The following is a 19,229-nucleotide window of genomic DNA, read 5'->3' on the forward strand; positions in this document are numbered from 1 at the left end:
AGTAGGGTCTATCTCACTTTCAATTTTAACAACCAGGAATAAGTAAATAACTTGTTTCTATTCTCCCCACTAAATAGTTATTCCCCTCCTTGATATTTCCTCGATTCTGTAGAAGCCAATGGTGGCCTTCTACTCATTTCCTCAAGACTGCCCTTTGGCTTTCACTAGGCCCAGTATTTTTCATACCACACCAAATCCTTTTTTTCTGGTTTTCTTTTTTCTTTTTTTTTTTTTTTTAAAGATTTTATTTATTTCTTTGACAGAGCGAGCACCAAGCAGGCAGAGGGAGAGGGAGACAAGCAAACTCGCTCTCTGCTGAGCAGATAGGTGGATGTGGGGCTCGAACCCAGGACCCAGGATCATGACCTGAGCCAAAGACAGACGCTTAACTGACTGGAGCCACCCAGGTGCCCCCTTTTCTGGTTTTCTAATTATAAAAAGGAAGGTACATGCTCATTGTAGAGAAGTATGAAGAAAACTATAATCATCTATCATCTCTCTACCAACAAACAGCTGCTATCATTTTTCTGCTAGTCTTTTCTGGCATGTATTTTAATGTAGTTGAGGTCAGGGAAAAGGAAGCACTAACTGGTCAACTCTCTTGCTTGTTATAAGGTTAGTTGAGGAAGCTGGAATAACCAGCTCCAAGAGGCAGCAGATGGTGGGAAGAGGCCTAAACCCCGTGATCTGGGTTGAAGTCAACAGATGTGGGTACTAGTCTTGGCTTCACCACCTTACTAGACACTAACCCTGGATAAGTCATATAACCACTTTGAGCCTTACCTGTAAAATGGGGTTAAAACTCCATTTTAAGTACTTAAAACCTTTAATGACTTACTTCATTTCATAGGAGGTTGGGAGATTTAAGGAGAAGATAATATTTGTGAAAATGCACTAAAAATAGTTAAATGGTATTTTCTAAAAAATCAGTTCATATGTCTGTACAATTTCTGCCCCCAAAACAAAGATAAGTGCTGGCAGTTGCATCTTTTCATCACTGGAGCCAAAACAAGCATGGCAAAATTACCCACTTCTTCACAAATCTGAGCCACAGACAAAATTACCAGCACGCTAAAATTAAATGGGAAAAGTACCAACAAATGACAAGAGATGAGTTAACATAAGCCTCGCTTAAAGCTATTTTGAGAATGCTTCCTTATAGTCATCTCAGGACAAATCTCTCCATAATAGGTTGGGTCTAGACTTCCTCCAGCGCTCTGAAGCCTGGAAGGGGATGGCAATGGCTTCTGGATAAGAGTATATCTATAAGAATGGACAAAAAGATGCAGTGAATTGATACATGTTTCAAGACTTTTCCTTAAATAGACAGGGCAAGCCACAGAGGTGATGGGGTCAGTATAGTGGAAAGGCCTCAGGTATTAGGATAGGACAGACCTGGTTTCAGTCCTGACTCTGCCACATACTGACAGGGCAAGTCAGTTTTTCAGTCAGATTTTCTTCTTCTACTGAGTGAAGAATAATACTATGTACTTCAAATGAATATTCTGTTGATTATAAGAGTATTTGATTAAAAGAGAGAAGGTAGGTAAAACACCTATTATTAATAGGTAAAATACCTATTATTAAGCACATAAGAGTGCTTAATAAATAACAGCAGGCTAGGCAAAAAAAACCCAAAAACACCAAACTCCTCCCAAACAAACAACTTCAAGACTTCTATTCAAATTTGGAGGCCTATCCCCGACAGTAGTGGTTCACAAATGGGGAGACTCTGCCCCCAGGGGGCATCTGACAATGTCTGGAGACATTTTTGGTTGTCACAGCTGAGAGATGCTGGCACCTAGTGGGTAAGACCCAGGATGCTGCTAAACATCCCACAATGTGCACAACAGTCCAGCCCCAAACCGAGAAGTCCTGCTCCACAGCAAGCATTCTTTGGTACTCAATCCAAGTAAGACACTTCACCCTTCTCATCCTTAGTTTTCTCACCAGCAGTATGGGAACAAACTGATCTGTGCTCCCTATACCACCGAGCTCCTGGGGGATCAAACAGAGTAACTGATGAAGGACACTGCCAATATACCATCACACCTTTCACAATGAATGCAGAAGCACACACTTGCTGGGCAAAGAGAGCAGCACTCATGTATTGAGGCAGGGGGACAACAGGGGTTAGAACTCTTTCTTTGGGAATGCCGCCATCCAAAGAGGACCTCTTCCCGATCTTCTTCTACAAAGCTGGGCTGGAGCTGGGGAGCTCTCATGAATAGTGAGGGGATAGGAACGTGTCTCAGGGAGAGAGAGGGAGCATGGAAAGTGCGTAGGAACACCATAGGCCTATCAAAGAGGAGCTAACAGATGTTAGGAAGTGAGACATTGATAGCTTGGTGTCTTAGACTGCTTGGGATGCCTGAGAGGCTTAAATAAGAGAAACTGATTTTCTGACCGTTCTGGAGGATGGAAGTTCAAGATCAAGATTCCAGCAGGGTTTGGTTTCTGGTGAGAGCTCTTTTTCTGGCTTGCAGATGGCTACCACCTTGCTATGTCCTCATGTGGGAGGCCAGTATGTGTGAGAGAGAGATCGCATTCTTCCTCGTGAACAAGGCCACCAATTCTATTGGATTTAAGCTCCAATTCTACCCTATCACCTCATTTAACCTTAATCACTTCTAAGGGCCCTATCTCCAAAACAGTCACATAGAAGGTGAGGGTTTTAACATGTGAGTTTGGGGAGAGGAGAGGTGCACAATTCAATCAATACCACTTGGGCACACTTCAGACGCAGCCAAGAAGGCATCACTATGGCCTCAAGAAGGAAGGACCCAGGAATTAATTCACTGCTTTTCTATGGTCAGATTCACTCAATCTTTCCTTTTCCAGCTGTCTTTTCTATGAGATATGCGGTCAATTAACTCCTGCAGCTCTTTCATGTAGGTGCCTACTCGGGCATCCTGTGCATTTCCAGGGTCCAGGAAGGATCCTCCTCCTATTTGTGCCCCAGTCCTCAAATATCAGGTCATGCATTTCCAACAATGACTAACCAGTCACTTGAGGCACGGTTCTCAACTTTGGGATTTTTAAAAAAAGCTCAACCATACCCCAGACCAATTCAGTCAGAATCTTTGTGGAGAATCTCTACCAAAAATCACTGGTAATTTTTAAATTTCCCCAAGTAATTCCAAAAAGCAGCCAAAGTCGAAGACCCCACTGATCACAGAATGGTATGTGTGTGTCCCATCCCCCTCTCCTCGAATTCCAATTCAGTTGGTCTACAGTGGGACCCAGTATTCTATATTTTTAAAACAATTACCCATCTGATTCTAATGAGCAGCCAGGTTTAGGATAGATTACTACCTTTCTGAAGCTAAACTGCCTATTCCCACCTATAACTATTCATCTCTGTGGCTATACATAAGCTCTACAGATGCAGATTTTATTTCCTTCTTCCTCCTTGTGGCACACCATTTTGGGGACAGCCCTTCACATGCACCAAAGGCAATAAAGGAGGAGAGAGTTTTCTGAAAACATGAGGGAAAGCAGCAGGAAAAACCAAATGGGGACTAAAAAAAAGTGTGTGCAGCTTCAGGAGGGAGAAAGCAAAAACTAGTGAAAGATAACGAAAGGGTGGGAATGTAGGTAGAGAGATGGGGTCACGGGAATAAAAACGAGCCTGGCAGGATCCAATAGCAAATTAATAAACACACAGTAAGTCAACAGCCCCAGAAGCTAGAGGTGGGTCTTTGGGCAAAAAAAGATAAGGGGCAACAGTATCTTCTGGTGTAGCACCCCTATCCCAACCTCATCCATCTTTACTCTTACTTTTTATCAATATTTTTCTTTCTTTCTTTCTTTTTTTTTTTTAAGATTTTATTCATTTATTTGACAGAGAGAGACACAGCGAGAGAGGGAACACAAACAGGAGAGCAGCAGGGGAGAGGGAGAAGCAGGCTCCCCGCTGAGCAGGGAGCCCGATATAGGTCTCGATCCCAGGACCCTGGGATTATGGCTCAAGCTGAAGGCAGACGCCTAACAACTGAGCCACCCAGGTGCCCCTATCAATACTTTTCTCAGGGAAGAATGCCACAGGCTCATTCACACCAAGCTACAAGAGTATTTTAATAGGTGCCATGACAATAAACCCAAAGCACAGGTTAGAAAAGAGGGAATTTCAGGCACATTTACTGAATGGGGAGGGCCACCTACCATCACACCACTCCTCCCTGAATCCTGGTGGCTGTGAACTACGCTGCTCACTGTTCTCTAACACTAACATAAAAATAGGGTGTATTATCAGTATCCACACAACCCGATGAAAACCTCAAAGTTGAAAGAAGGTCACATCATAGATTTGAAAAACTTTAGGGAAAGTTTTGCAGCCTATATACATCACCAGCCATGGATGTTCATTCTTCTTATAGAAATTGAAAGTCAGGCACTTGGATTCTAAGTCAAACCTTTCTCTTATACTTTCTGTGTAACTCTGTCATATTATTTTTTCCTTTACTGTCTCTATCAGTAAAACGGGAAAATCTCAAGGATAACATGATTGAATTCAGTCCACGGAAGCAAAAGTATGAGGAAAGAAAAAAGGAAGGAAAGACATCAAAAAGAGTCTCAAGAAATATATTTTTTAAGTATTTCCTTCATAGAAAAGCTAAATATGTTTTGAATTAGTTACTATACAGAAAATATAGAAAATGAATCAATCACAGAAGAAAAGACATATATTTTAGTGAAAACAGTGTAGTCTTTACCTTATCATTTAGAAGTGGTTTGATCTCTGTGAGTTGAACATCCTGAAGTTCATCCATGAGGACAGATGAGAGCAGAGGATTCTCAAGAATAAATCAGTAACTCTGAAACAGAAGAAAATGAAGTAAAGAAAGAGGCTTAAACTAGAAGTTGAAAACATAATAGTCTCACTATGTCCCTTCATTCAAATACTAGAGCTTAGTATGTGTCATACACTGCTCAGGATGCTGAAGACAAAGGAAACTAAACAGTCAAGGCTGACAGACTTTAAAGTGATCTCTGTCTCCTATTCCTATTCATACCCTTGCATAACCCCCTTCCCCACCACTGAGAATAGGTGGGACCCCTGGCTTGCTTTTAACCAAAATGGCAAGTGATGGAATGTACACAAGTAGCTGTACACGATGATATTATATAATATTTTAACATCCGTCTTGCTGAAAAACACACTTTCCTTTGCTAGCTTTGAACAAGCTGGCATGTTGTGAGAGGGCCACATGGCAAGGAACTGAGGACAGTCTCCAGCCAAAAGAGTAAGAAACTAAGACCTTCAGTCTAACGACTTGCGAAAACTGACTGCGGCCAATAACCACGTGAGCTGGAAGTGGATCGTTCCTCAATCAAACCTCAGATGAGAAAATAGCCCTGACCAAGAACTTCGACTTACAGACTTGCACAAGACCTGGTAAACCCATGCCAGATTCCCAACCCCCAGATATTGTCAGATAATAAATGTGTGTTGTGTGTTGTTCTAAGTAAGTTTGTGGTAGTATTTTTTTTTATTAATACAATAGTCTTTGCCCTTCTGGAGTGTCCAGTTTAGTTACTGAAGATGTATAACTAAGAGAACAACATGCTCAATGTTACGCTTTAGGAAACAACAGTTTGGGAGGAAGGATTAAGAGGGAAACAAAAATTGAAGGCTAACGCTAGAATGAGGCCCTGATTAAGGAATGAGTATGAAAGAGGGAGATGAGGGGCACCTGGGTGGGTCAGTGGGTTAAGCCTCTGCCTTCAGCTCAGGTCATGATCTCAGGGTTTTGGGATAGAGCCCCATTTCAGGCTCTCTGCTCAGTGGGGAGCCTGCTTCCCCCACTCTCTCTCTTTGCCTGCCTCTCTGCCTACTTGTGATCTCTGTCTGTCAAATAAATGAATAAAATCTTAAAAAAAAAAAAAAAGAAAGAAAAGGGGAGAGGAACCAAGGCTAAACTCATTAGCCTTTACTTGGGGAATCACAACAGTGGACGGAGAGTATGAGAGCCAGCTTCCAAGATGGCCTCCAAATAACTCAGTGATCCCTGACTCCTAATATTTGCAGTCATGTAGTCTCCAATCCAAATAAATCAGGGGTGTGTAACATAATAAAATATGGCAGAGGCAACAATCTATGACTTCGGAGGCTGTGTCATAAATGGCATAGCTTCTGCTTCAAGACATTATAGTCTTCATGTATTAGTTCTAGGGGACGCCAGCTATGGTACCGTGAAGCATTTCAAACAGTCCTCTGGGGAGGCCTATACTGAGAGGAATCATCTTGCCAGTACCAGCCCGCCAGCCATGTGAGTGAGCTATCTTGCAGAGGGATCTTCCAGCCTCAGTCAAGACCTCAGATGACTGCAACCCCAGAGATATGATGCAATCACATTGGAGAACCCTGAGATGAACCACCTTACCAAGCCACCACCGGAATTCCCGACCAATGGAAAGTATAAATAATAATAGTAATTCTGTTTTGGAGTGATTTGTCTTATACAAAAGATAACTAACACAGAGAGGGAGAAGCCAGGGAAACAGTTCTAGGAGAAGAGAGTAGTTGGAGAGGAGGAGACAGGGTAATGAGTCATGAAGCCTTACTTCATCCCACTGGACAGGGAGTCACGGGGAGAGGCTGCAAACACTGGATATTGCAGACAAGTAACTCCCCTCCAGACTTTAAAGCCCCAGGTTCCCCCTCTGCCTTGGTCATGAACTCATCAGTCAGGAAAAATGCTAATTCAGTAAGTTGGGGATATAGCTATTAACACTTACTGAGTGCAAAGCATTATGGAAGATAAAAAAAGGCCCCTGCATTCCACCAGCTCACTAAAGAGTAGAGATGACAGCTATCTATAAAACTAACTACAAAATGAGAAGTAAAAAGAAGGGCCATAATAGTTTAAGGAAGGGGAGCCTGTGTGGCTCAGTGGGTTAAGCCTCTCCCTTCGGCTCAGGTCATGATCCCAGGGTCCTGGGATCGAGCCCCGCATCAGGCTCTCTGTTCAGCAGGGAGCCTGGTTCCCCCTCTCTCTCTGTCTGCCTCTCCGCCTACTTGTGATCTCTCTCTCTCTCTCTCTGTCAAATAAATAAATAAATAAATAAAATCTTAAAAAAAAAAATAGTTCAAGGAAGAAACAATTACTTCTGATTGGTGACAATCACAAAAGCCTTCATAAAATATTAGTCTACTATATTAATTCATTTTTCTGTTTTTCCCTCCAGACATAGGATTACAGGGCTTTGATTTACTTAGCTATGGAGAAGGTAGAGATTCTAGGCTACCTTTTAGCTATTACTGACCAATACACCAAAATAAATTCTGCTTCCAACTGTGACTACATGAGAACAAACAAAAGCCTTTTTATCATTTCTCCTAAGAACCCAGAGGACGCCAGTCAAGAAACTCCTCAAACATGGACCCCACAGGCCAATCACAAGCATCCCAAACATCTGTGCCACTTAACAGAGCACAAACCTAATGATATTTAACCTCCAAAAGAACCTGGTTCTTTTTCTCAGTTGCCAGGGATCCTATAATCTTAAGTGAGCTACTGAATGGCCAGAAGCTGAATTTTTATTTTATTTTGTTTTTATACCACGTACACTTCTTTTTTATTTTATTATTATTTTTAAAATATTTTATTTATTTATTTGACAGGCAGAGATCACAAGTAGGCAGAGAGGCAGGCAGAGAGGGAGAGAGGTGGAAGCAGGCTCCCTGCTGAGCAGAGAGCCTGATGCTTGGCTCAAACCCAGGACCCTGGGGTCATGACCTGAGCCGAAGGCAAAGTAGGCAGAGAGGCAGGCAGAGAGGGAGAGAGGTGGAAGCAGGCTCCCTGCTGAGCAGAGAGCCTGATGCTTGGCTCAAACCCAGGACCCTAGGGTCATGACCTGAGCCGAAGGCAAGGGCTTTAACCCACTGAGCCACCCAGGTGCCCCTACTTTATTTTATTTTTTTTAAGATTTTATTTACTTACTTAACAGAGAGAGAGCAGAGGCAGGGGGAGCAGCAGAAGGAGAAGCAGGCTCCCTGCTGAGCAGGGACCCTGACAGTGGGCTCAATCCTGGGACCCTGGGATCATGACCCGAGCTGAAGGAAGACACTTAACTGACCGAGCCACCCAGGCGCCCAACCATGTACATTTCATAAGGGAATGAGGGGGCTTGAATCTTTCATTACCAATCTCGGCTGGCATTTGCAATTTTCTTACAATACCACATTGACCCAATTAACCCAAAATATTGGCCTGAGATCTATATTCGTGTGTTTATTTTTTGATTTTTATTTTAAAAGACTTATTTATTTATTTATTCACTGGAGAGAAAGCGCATACAAGCAGGAGGGGCAGGCAGAGGGAGAGGGAATCTCAAGCAGACTTTGTGTTGAGCATAGAAGTCCATTCAGGGCTCCATCTCATGACCCTGAGATTGAACCCAAGAGTCTAATGCTTAACCAACTAAGCCACCCAGGCGCCCCTCATTGTGTGTTTATTAATCACACTATAAACTATGGTTACTTTTCATTTGGATATCACCATTTACCAGTAATTTAAAATGGCAATTTTAAAGTTCTTTTTCCTATTATAAAGATAGTATGTGTTCACTTCAGGAAAGATATTTTACTCACAGTCCTTCTATCTAAAGACAACGACTGTTAACATTTTAGTCTATTTCCACTTGTTCTTTTTTCCATGTAAAGTGGTGATTTCCTGAAATTACTTTCCAATCCACCCACTTTATTCCCACTTTAATTCACTCACTTGAAAGCAGACCCTTGCAAGATGCTAATTATTCAAAAGTAACTCCACATGGAGAGATCTGTCAAGATGCCTCAGGGACAGAAAGCCAGAGATGCCCTCAGTTCCAAAGTGACTGGCATTCACCTAGTGTTCTATGCATTTTCTTAAAGATGAAGAAAAATGCAATGTTTGTGCCAGAAGAAACACTTAAGCAAGGGCACAAATTAAATGAGAAGCCTGTCCCTATCAGCTGGGCCAGATACAGAAAATGCAGAGCAGTGAACTGTTCCAATATGACTTGGGAACTGGCAACAAAACAGTAGATGTTTACCTTCCACGTTATAGGGGACCTACTGCATTCCTCCACAGATTCAATTTTTGCTTAGTTCTCATTGTCCCAAGCCATTGCCAATGAGGAATTTTATAACACCTATAAAGAAAACTAAGATCACACAGTGGAAAACTCCATCTCCAGATCTCTCAGCTACACAGACTGACTCCCTCCTGGGGATCTTTAAGGTCTGCAGTTCCCTCATGTGCATAAATGACGGGGCTGCTAGATCCCATCCTGGTAATAAGGGTTACTAATATTCCTTTTTTTCTTAAAGTAGACTCCATGCCCAGCGTGGAGGCCAACATGGAGTCTGAACTCACAACTCTGAGATCAAGATCTGAGCTGCAATCAGGAGTTGGACGCTTGACTGAACGTGGCACCCAAGCACCCCAGGGCTACTAATATTCTTATAAAACTGGTAGGGATTTTATAAACTGCAGTAGATTACAAAATGTTCATCCTCTTTCCCAGTTGTAGGAGGCGGAGGGCTGACAAGTAAAAACCAGCCATCCTCAAACTGAGGCAGTGAACAGGGTACCAAATGGCTGGAGAATGAAAGGGGAAAGTGTAATTCCTACTCTGTGCCAGGAATTAAACTCTAAATACCCCACATTTAATCCTCCTAACAATCCTCTCAGGCAGATATTTTCATGTCTTAGTTTAGAGATGATAAATTTAGGCTTAGAGAAGTTAAGTAACACTTCCATTATCTCCCATCTATGTAAGTAATAGAGCAAGAATGTAAAAACCTTTGCTTTCCCCACTATCATAATGTCTGTGCCAGGGCCCATGTACTGGTTGTAGGACCTGGGGCAAATTTCTTCCTCTCTACCAAGGCACCTCCTTGAAGTAAAGGTAGTAGAAGCCTAGATCAATCCTATACCACCATTGACTTGGAAGCCAGACCGAAGGTTTGAGTCAGCCATATCAGGACAAGAACCCTCACTATCTCAGGAGTTGGCTAAAGACAAGGAGAACATGGAATGAGGAGGGATAAGAAAATAAAATTCCAGCTATTACTTGGTAACCAGTTTCAGAAACAAGAGCCATTTCTTGTTTGTTATTAGAACAGTGTGCCTCGGGGCGCCTGGGTGGCTCAGTCGTTAAATGTCTGCCTTCAGCTCAGATCATGACCCCAGGGTCCTGGGGTTGAACCCCTTATCAGGATCCCTGCTCAGAGGAAGCCTGACACTTCCTCTCCCACTCCTGCTCCTGCTCCCCCTGCTTCTATTCCCTCTCTAGCTGTTTCTCTGTCAAATAAATAAAATCTTAAAAAATAAATAAATAAAAACCTCAATGTACAGACGATCACCTGGGGATCTTGTTTAGGATAGCTAATCAGTTTGGAATGATGACAATCCAACATGTGACCTCATCAGCTGACAAGGAAAGAACATCTGAGTTGAGGAAGTGAGTATCTGAAAGGTTTGATGATCAGCAACAATCCTTAATAGAGATGAGGATGGGTCCAGAAAGACTCTATTCCTCTAATTTCATCCTGCCTATTCCCAAAAGGATTTCAGTAAATTAAATAGGATTTTAAAAAGATTCAACAACTCAGACAAACTAGAAGGGAAATATGCTAGAAAAGAGAAGAGTTTAGTAGTTTGCTACAGAAGTCCTAGCTGAAAGGTGACAAGTGTGATCACAGGGAAAAAAAAAAAAAGAGGAAAAGGGAGCTCTGGGATAAAGTTGGTAAAAATAGCATATGGTCAGGAAAGAGTCAGATTTTGCCAAGGTTTTCAGTTAGAAGGATAAAGAATAATGGTGCAATGGGGGAGCTGAGAAGCAATAACAGAGAAAATGATGAAAAAAAAAATCAATGTAGAATCAGAATTAGTATTTGGACCTCTAAGAGATCTGAGCACAGGCAGGAGTGAGTTAATGAGGAATACCCACAGGCACTTACCAAACTAGAGATGATGAGGAGCTGCAGGCCCTGGACTCTTCTGAAAGACAATTTAGTGATGGGAAAGAAAGCAGAACCAGGGGGTGTCTGGGTGGCTCAGTTGGTTAAGCATCCGACTGTTGGTTTCAGCCCAGATTATGATCTCAGGGTCATGAGATGGAGCCCAGCACTGGGCTCTGCACTCAGTACAGATTCTGCTTGAGATTCTCTGCCCCTCTCCAACCCCAACCCCACTCAAGTATGCAGGCTCCCTTTCTCTCTCTCTCAAATAAATAAGAAAGGAAGGAAGGAAAGAAAGAGAGAACCAATCAGTAAGACACAAAGGGAAAAAAAGGCTCAGAGAGGGGGACCTCGGTTGCTTAGTCGTTAGGCATCTGCCTTCGTCTGGAATCATGATCCTAGGGTCCTGGGATTGAGCTCCACACTGGGATCCCTGTTCCGCAGGAAGCCTGCTTCTCCCTCTCCCACTCCCCTTGCTGTGTTCCCTCTCTTGCTGTGTCTCTGTCAAATAAATAAAATCTTTAAAAAAAAAAATGCTCAGAGATACAAGTAGAAAAGCAAAAATATGATGTCAAAGAAGTCAAGGGGAGAAGTGAGATTTACAAGGAAAAGGAGGAAAATTCTAATGCTGGGAGGGGAAGGTGAAGGATCAGGACTAGAAAGGACCATTATCTTTTTTTAAAATTTTTTAAAAAAGATTTTATTTATTTGACAGAGAGAGCAGGGAGAGTGGCAGGCAGAGGGAGAGGGAGAAACAGGCTCTCCACTGAGCGGGAAGCCCAATGTGGGGCTCAATCCCAGGACCCTGGGATCATGACCTGAGCTGAAGGCAGCCTCTTAAATGACTGAGCCACCCAGGTGCCCCAGGACCATTATCTTTTGACAGCAAAAATCTAGGAAAAATGAGATTCAGTTCTCCATGCTAAAAACCCCATAATTATGTATATCACATTGTAAAAATATAGAAACTAGTACTTCTGAAGTGCAAGCAAAAATGTTCCCAGGATGACCAGGAAAGACACCACTCTTCTCTGATATTCAGAGACAGCACTGAGAATGCCTTTAAAGATCATCAACACTACAGACTTCGGCGCCTGGGTGGTTCAGTGGGTTAAAGCCTCTGCCTTCGGCTCAGGTCATGATCTCAGAGTCCTGGGATCCAGCCCTGCATTGGGCTCTCTGCTCAGCGGGAAGCCTGCTCCCCCACCCCTCTGCCTGCCTTTCTGCTTACTTGTGATCTCTATCAAATGAACAAATGAAATCTTAAAAAAAAAAAAAAAAAAAAAAAAGACAACAGGCTTAATTGTTGCATTACAACTCAAAAAGAAAACAGAGAAAAGTGTAGGGGCTCTGGCTGAAGTGGTGGTGAGACTGCTAGGGCTTTGCAGAACACAGTTTAAAATCCAACAATATAACGTAAACTTTGTTCACTCAGAAAAAATGGATGCCCATGTTCTTCCAGTTTGAGAAAGAGCCGGTAAATACATCAAATGTGGACTCTGGACCTAGGTGGGCCCCTACTTAGCTGAGTGGCACTGGGCAAAGCATTTTCCCTTTCTAGGCCCCAGCTTCCTCATCAGTTAAGGGAAGAGACTGGGTAGGGTGACCTTTTGGGCTCCGGACAGGACTGACATTCTGTGACCCAGAAGCTCCCTTTAATGCAGTTCTTTACATTATTACCCAGAGTGAGGGCTCCCCTATCCCCCAACTCTTCGGTTCTTATTACAATCCTAAGAAACCTACCCTTCCATTACCAACTTGATGAGGTTCAACAACTAGCTGAAGGTCACTCAGCAAATCAGCAGAAAGGTGCACCCAGCCTGATCCTAGGGGCATTGAGGCTCTAAGGCTTTTGTCTCACCCCGCACTGTGTCCATTTTGTCAAAGAAAACTCACCAAGATTTGCAGTGCTTAAAAAACATTGCTTTGTTCCTTGAAAAAGGCAATAAGGGACTACACATAGTATTGGCTAAACTACATGCTGTCATGACTTGTAGCTTGCCCCATGACCATAGTACCTTGTCTGGCCTTCATTAGGCTTTGCCAGGATGTACTGACACCAAGTCACTAGTTTGCATTCTAAGGGAAGAGTCAATCACTTCGGGTTTTGGCAAGACTACAGACAGGCAACCAAAACAGAATGAAGGCAACAAACAAAGGAGGTTTACTGAGAATGAGCTGGAAGGGGTCAGCTGGTGCTGAAGAAGTTACAGCTGAAAAGCTGCAGGAAGTGAGAAGGTAGCCAGTGGTGCTTCTACAGCAAGCGGACTCACATTCCCTCTTTTTTACATATAAACCACTGTCTGAATGGGTAATTATTATAGCGCCTCACAATTACAAAGCACCTTTACATCTAATATCTTGTTGGATTATTAGGATCGCACTGTGAAATAAAACGCTGGCACACTAGAATCATCTCTATGACATACATGAGGACTCTAGGGCTGAAAGAGGTAAAATGGACTGAGCAACACAACACAACTAATACATGCAACCGCTAGAACGGAATCCCAACTGTCTTCAGATTCCAAATGCTCCCTCTATGCCCTGTACCCCCTGTGTCACACTGCCTCCCAGGTTATTACAGATGAAAAGACTTGAAGGGTGAAAAGGAGAGAAATTTAGCTGACTGCCTCACTGCATCCACCCCAGCTGAAGACCTTTGATCTCTGGCCCTAGATTACACTGAGCAGTTAGGATCAGGCCACAGGTGTAGGATTAAACCCTATGTAGTTAACAAGAAAGCGCAGGTTTCGGGCTGAATTCACCTTCAACCATTAAGCCCACTGAGTAAGGGAGATTAAGTCTATAAACAAATCTCTACAGTTCAAAGCAGTATAAACAAAAGCCTGTGAATTGGACAAATTCTCAACCTCAGCACCGCTGGCATTTTGGGTCAGTTAATTCTTTGTTACGGGGGCTGGCCTGCACACTGTAGACTATTTAGCAGCACTTCTGGCCTCTACCCACTAGATGACAGTAACATCCTCCTCAGACCACTGTGACAACCAAAAATGTCTCCAGATATTACCAAATCTCCTCTGGGGGGGCAAAATCGCCCCAACTTGAGAACCACTGCTCTAAAGGTTACGGAGCTTTAGGGCAAAAGGTCAGTTAATGCAGGTTGTGGATGCTGAGAAAAAGTTTCAAGGAGGAGGTAAAATTTGAACTGGACCTTGAAGAAAGGATTAAATTCCTATAGACGGGGATGAGAGAAAAATTTAAAAATTAAAAAAAAAAAAGAAAAGAAATTTCAGAAAGTGAGAACTTAAAAGAAGATGAGAAAGCACAGGTCTGGAGAAAATGTCCCAGTTTGGGAAGAACAGTAGTTTCCTATTATGAGCAGGAGATAAAGTTAAAAATGCCCATTGGAGTCAGGTCATAGACAGCTATCCATCAACTGACAGTTGTAAGATATACATACATAATGAGAGAGCCAGCAATACAAGATATCCACAGATGTTTTAATAGCACATAAGTCAAACCAATGGTATTTCCATGTGTCCTATATCCCTAAGAGGAAAGTGCTTGAGTATCGTGTCTTACATTGCATCTAGTGTTCACTGCATTTAGAGGTAAATGAAGTTTGGAACCAGTGTAGAGGAGAAATGAGCAAAGACTGAGGTGATCCCAAAGGAAGTTAACAACGATGGGCCTTAAATGGATATGTTTTGTATAGCTGAATGGGAGGAAAGGACATTCTATGTGAGCACATCAAGTTGGGAAAGAAAGAAATGTGAACAACATCCAGGAGACAACAACCATGTGGCTGGAAAGAAGACAAGCTGGTCAGAACACATGAATTAGACTTTACTGTGTGGACAGTTAAGGTCCCTGAAGAACAGAATGACACAGTTGTTTAAAACATGGTCATCTTTTCCAGTTGTTCTCTTAGCTACACATCAGAAAGACTGGGAACCTTTGAAGAACATCAATACCCAGGCTCCAACCCTAAAGATACAATTTAATTGGGTAAGGGTAATCCCCAAGTATTGTTTTTAAAGTTCCATGGCAGGGGGCTCAGTCAGTTCAGCATCTGACTCTTGGTTTTGGATCAAGTCATGATCTCGTGTTTGTGGGATCCGGCCCTGTGTTGGGCTCATCCACCCTGAGTGCGGAGTCTGCTTCAGATTCTCTCTTCCTCTGCTTCTCTCCCTGCTTGTGCGCACGCTCTCTCTCTCTCTAATAATTAAATAAAATCTTAAAAAAAAAAGTTCCATGGGTGATTCTGTATGCAACCAGGGCTGAGAACCACTGGTCTACAGCCAAGCCTTCATCCCCAGATGAGAAAAGAGGCTTAGAAATTTAAGTGATTTGCCTAAATCCACATGACCAACTGAGTGTGAGGCTGGGAGTGGCACCTGGATTTCTATTCCAGGCTCTAAAAGATATCGCAGAGGACTGGGCTAAATTCAATACTCAATAAGAAGCACAATTATCTGATGACTTGGCTCTTAAGTTTTGCCAGGGTTAAAGCATAAATTAATCTAAGCATAAAACTACTGACTTAAGCACCCCCCCTAAGTGTCTAGAGTAATGGATGTTGGTTTCATTGCTGTCTCCTGGGGGCCCTTAGGAAAGGGTCTCAGGAGACTCTCCAGACAGCCAGAAAAACAAGCCAAGCCACCCAGCTCCACGGGAGAAACAATGACTTTTTAAAACACAGCTCACTGCCCTTTTTACTACATAAAGTCTGGGTTACTCTCCACCAGAAGAAATACCGTCAGAGGTGCTATCACATAAGCAAAAGTAGGGGGGAAAGGGAGTGATCAAAGACAGCCGCTAAAGCATGCTAATAGACCCTCATTCTAACAGAAACACCCCTGCTGGTCCTCAGCCCCCGGAAGGGCCATCTGTATACCTTGCATTTTTCCAAAGGAAAACAGCAGCACCCCCTACAACAGGCCCACCTTCCTGTTGTGTGTCACTCCTAAATTCTGGCATGATAGCAGGTGATAAACAGGAGGTTTGCAGAGACTGCCAAGCTGGGAATCTGAGCCTGAGCTGTATAATCATTCTATTCATTCCAGGGTACTGACTGGTACAGATAACTACTAGAACAAAGCAACACCCATCTAGGGGCCTTCTTTTAATCCCAGACACCCACCAACCAGCTGAAGCTCTAACACAGTGGTCAGACTAAAGTAACTCTAGAAGCAGAAGCACTTCCCTCTGTCTTCCACTCTTGAAAGATGCAACTCAGGACACCAGGAAAACTAATGCTGGCAAGGCTCTAGTACATGCTCTTGGGATGGGACCTGGATTCCCATCAGCTATAAGACAGAATCCCTGAAAACAATTTGTTCTTTAAGACAGCCTGAGTGGAAATAAAGGACAAAAGAGCTATAAGATGTGGTAACTCAATACTCATACTAACCTAATACAGTGACCCAGACACCATGATAAGTACTTTATCCATTCACTGTTTCATTTTATTTCCCAACCCATTTATAAGATGGGTACTATAATCTCTGCTCACTTTACAGATAAAGATACTGAGGCTTGAAGTTTTATAATATGCTGAAGGCCACGTAGCTAGAATTTGAACCTGGAAGATTTGAACTTGAACATCCCGTATCTAGAGGTTGGGCAGACCTCCATAACCAACTTTTCCCACTCGATGCCAACTAATCATTCATTCTCCTTATTTTTTTGGTTTGGATACCAGAGTTTACTAGGATCTTAATGACAAAAGAAGCACCATACAATGTTCAGGTATTATGATTATGATCATTATTACTGTAATAGGAGAACCCTGAAACCTGCCTGTATCTGAAAAACAATCTATCCTATCCGATCTCATCACCCAGAGTTATATTTTAGTTAACACTCTGTTAAAACTATGTCCCAACACAAAGACTCAAAAGAAGTGATATCTACAAAAGTTTAAAAATGGCAGGAGGGGCCCTGTCTCCAGAGTTTTCTCAACTGCAGAAATAAAGAGACAATAAATCTGATTCCCCTCTTCTTCTCTGCCAAGTATTACTGTTTCACACAAAATGGCTTCCGAGCTAAAACCTCATAATTTACAAAAGTATTCAACTTTTATCCATAAGTTGAAGGTACAGGCTTAAAAATGTGCAAGCACTGTAAGGATAAAACTGTCATTTTTAATAAACAACTATGTCTGTTTTGAAAAACCAAATATTTCTAGGAAGATTACCGTATGACAATTACCAATTAAATGAAAAGCTGACAAGACTTCTAACATTAAGATATCAGTATAAATAGGAAGCAACTTCATACAGTTTCATACAGCTCCGTACAATTTTCCTTACCCTGATTTATCGCATTAATGAGAGTTTAGGCTATCAAACTCATAGATCCTACAACACAGTAACTATGGCCCCCAGGCCTGAAACAGCATTATCATTAAAAAGATACTGCAGGGGCACCTGGGTGGCTCAGAGGTTTAACCCTGTGCTTTCAGCTCAGGTCGTGGTTTCAGGTTCCTGGGATCAAGCCACATCAGGCTCTCTGCTCAGCAGGGAGCCTGCCTCCCCCTCTATCTCTGCCTGCCTCTCTGCCTACTTGTGATCGCTCTCTCACTCTCTCTGTCAAATAAATAAATGAAAATCTTAAAAAAAAAAAAGATACTGCAAAACCTGTAACAACAAAAAATAAAAGAGGCAATAAAATGGAGTGTAAAGAATGGCTGTATCAGAAATTTATACTTGATAAACTGAAAACTCAAACTAGACTGTGGACATTCTTAAGTGGTGAGGGGCTATAGTCAAAAATGTAGCCAAAACCTGGGGGAAGCCACCCCTTTACCTGGGAAATGAATTTTCATTTTCTATATTAAATCTCTGAGGAAGACAAAAAGTACAAGCGCCAAACAAAAAGCTGGGGATTACATTACATTACAACACCTACTCCATATCATATGTTCTTTACCAAGTTTAATAGCACAGCTTGTTTGGTAATGTAATTAGTGTTTATACAGAAGTCACCTCAGAATGCAGGGAGCCACATTTCCCCCAAAGTACACCCCATTCAGCCATCAGCAACGGATACTCATTTAGGACTGATAATATGTCAAACTCTGTGAGGTGTTATGGAAAACACGACAGAATTATACCATCCCTTCACTTAAGAAATAAGATGAAGATACAATACCACCCATTTCTGCATTGCATTTTAGTCTCCGTATGTCTTAGTTAATTTCACATTAATAAAAGAACAATTGATGGCAAAACTGTAGATAAATATTATAAATAAAATAAAACTAGTATTGTGATTAAAAATAAAAATTTTAATTTACCAAAGAAAGCCCTGAAATCTGGTAAATACCCTCAATCTAGGTTAAGTTTCTGTGTGCTATTATCAGTCTCTTAAAAAGGGAGGGGGAGGGCACCTAGGTGGCTCAGTGGGTTAAGCCTCTGCCTTCGGCTCAGGACAGGATCCCAGGGTCCTGGGTCCGCACAGGGCTCTCTGCTCGGCGAGGAGCCTGCTTCACCCTCTCTCTGCCTGCCTCTCTGCCTACTTGTGATCTCTGTCAAATAAATAAATAAAGTCTTTAAAAAGGGGGGGACTGACTTAAAAAGCTCTTTCAGAATAGACAACTTGACACCCAGTTCTGCAATAAACCCAATCAAAATGTTACCAATAGGGACGCCTGGGTGGCTCAGTTGGTTGGGCGGCTGCCTTCGGCTCAGGTCATGATCCCAGCGTCCTGGGATCGAGTCCCACATCGGGCTCCTTGCTCAGCAGGGAGCCTGCTTCTCCCTCTGCCTCTGCCTGCCATTCTATCTGCCTGTGCTCACTCTTGCTCTATCTCTCTGACAAATAAATAAAATCTTAAAAAAAAAATGTTACCAATATTTGGATTTGGAAGTCCTTGACACAGCTTTTCCTTTTATCATCCCTGTTCAGTCTTGTCATTTTTTTTTCTCCCCAAATCTCCATTTGCCTTTTTTTTTCTTTCTATCCTCACTTCCTGCCTGCATTTGCTCATTTACTCATCATTTACCAAATGCCTATCATCTGGCATGCATAAAGCTAGACCCTGTCCTTGCAAAGCTCACATGACATTTTGTAGAATTGTTATCTGCCTATCTCCATGACTGGACTGCAAGCTTTAGCAAAGGTTTTGTATTTCCAGAACCTAGTAGCATCTGGCATACAGTCTAAAAATGTTTATTGTATGACACTAGATTACTTCAGCAAGCTCTTTTTAAATCCATAAATATTTATATCTCCAAAAAGGACTCTTTTCTTCCCTTTTTAAAATACAAAAGAAGTATGCAAAATGCATACACAATGCAAAAGTATCTAA

At 42.3% G+C, this 19,229-nt stretch overlaps 1 protein-coding gene across 5 annotated transcripts in view; it reads right to left on the minus strand.

The window, feature by feature from the left end:
• The window catches only part of NDRG3 (NDRG family member 3), a 76,631-nt gene that overhangs the window by 53,367 nt on the left and 4,035 nt on the right, over positions 1 to 19,229 (minus strand). For all 5 annotated transcript variants that reach the window (XM_047745715.1, XM_047745713.1, XM_047745714.1 and 2 more), the window contains exon 2: positions 4,716 to 4,817. In XM_047745715.1, coding sequence (XP_047601671.1) covers positions 4,716 to 4,772 — 57 coding nt within the window. In that variant the 5' untranslated portion in view covers positions 4,773 to 4,817. The remainder of the gene's footprint in view (positions 1 to 4,715; positions 4,818 to 19,229) is intronic.

This window comes from Lutra lutra, chromosome 9, assembly GCF_902655055.1.
Source record: "Lutra lutra chromosome 9, mLutLut1.2, whole genome shotgun sequence".
NCBI lineage: Eukaryota > Metazoa > Chordata > Mammalia > Carnivora > Mustelidae > Lutra > Lutra lutra.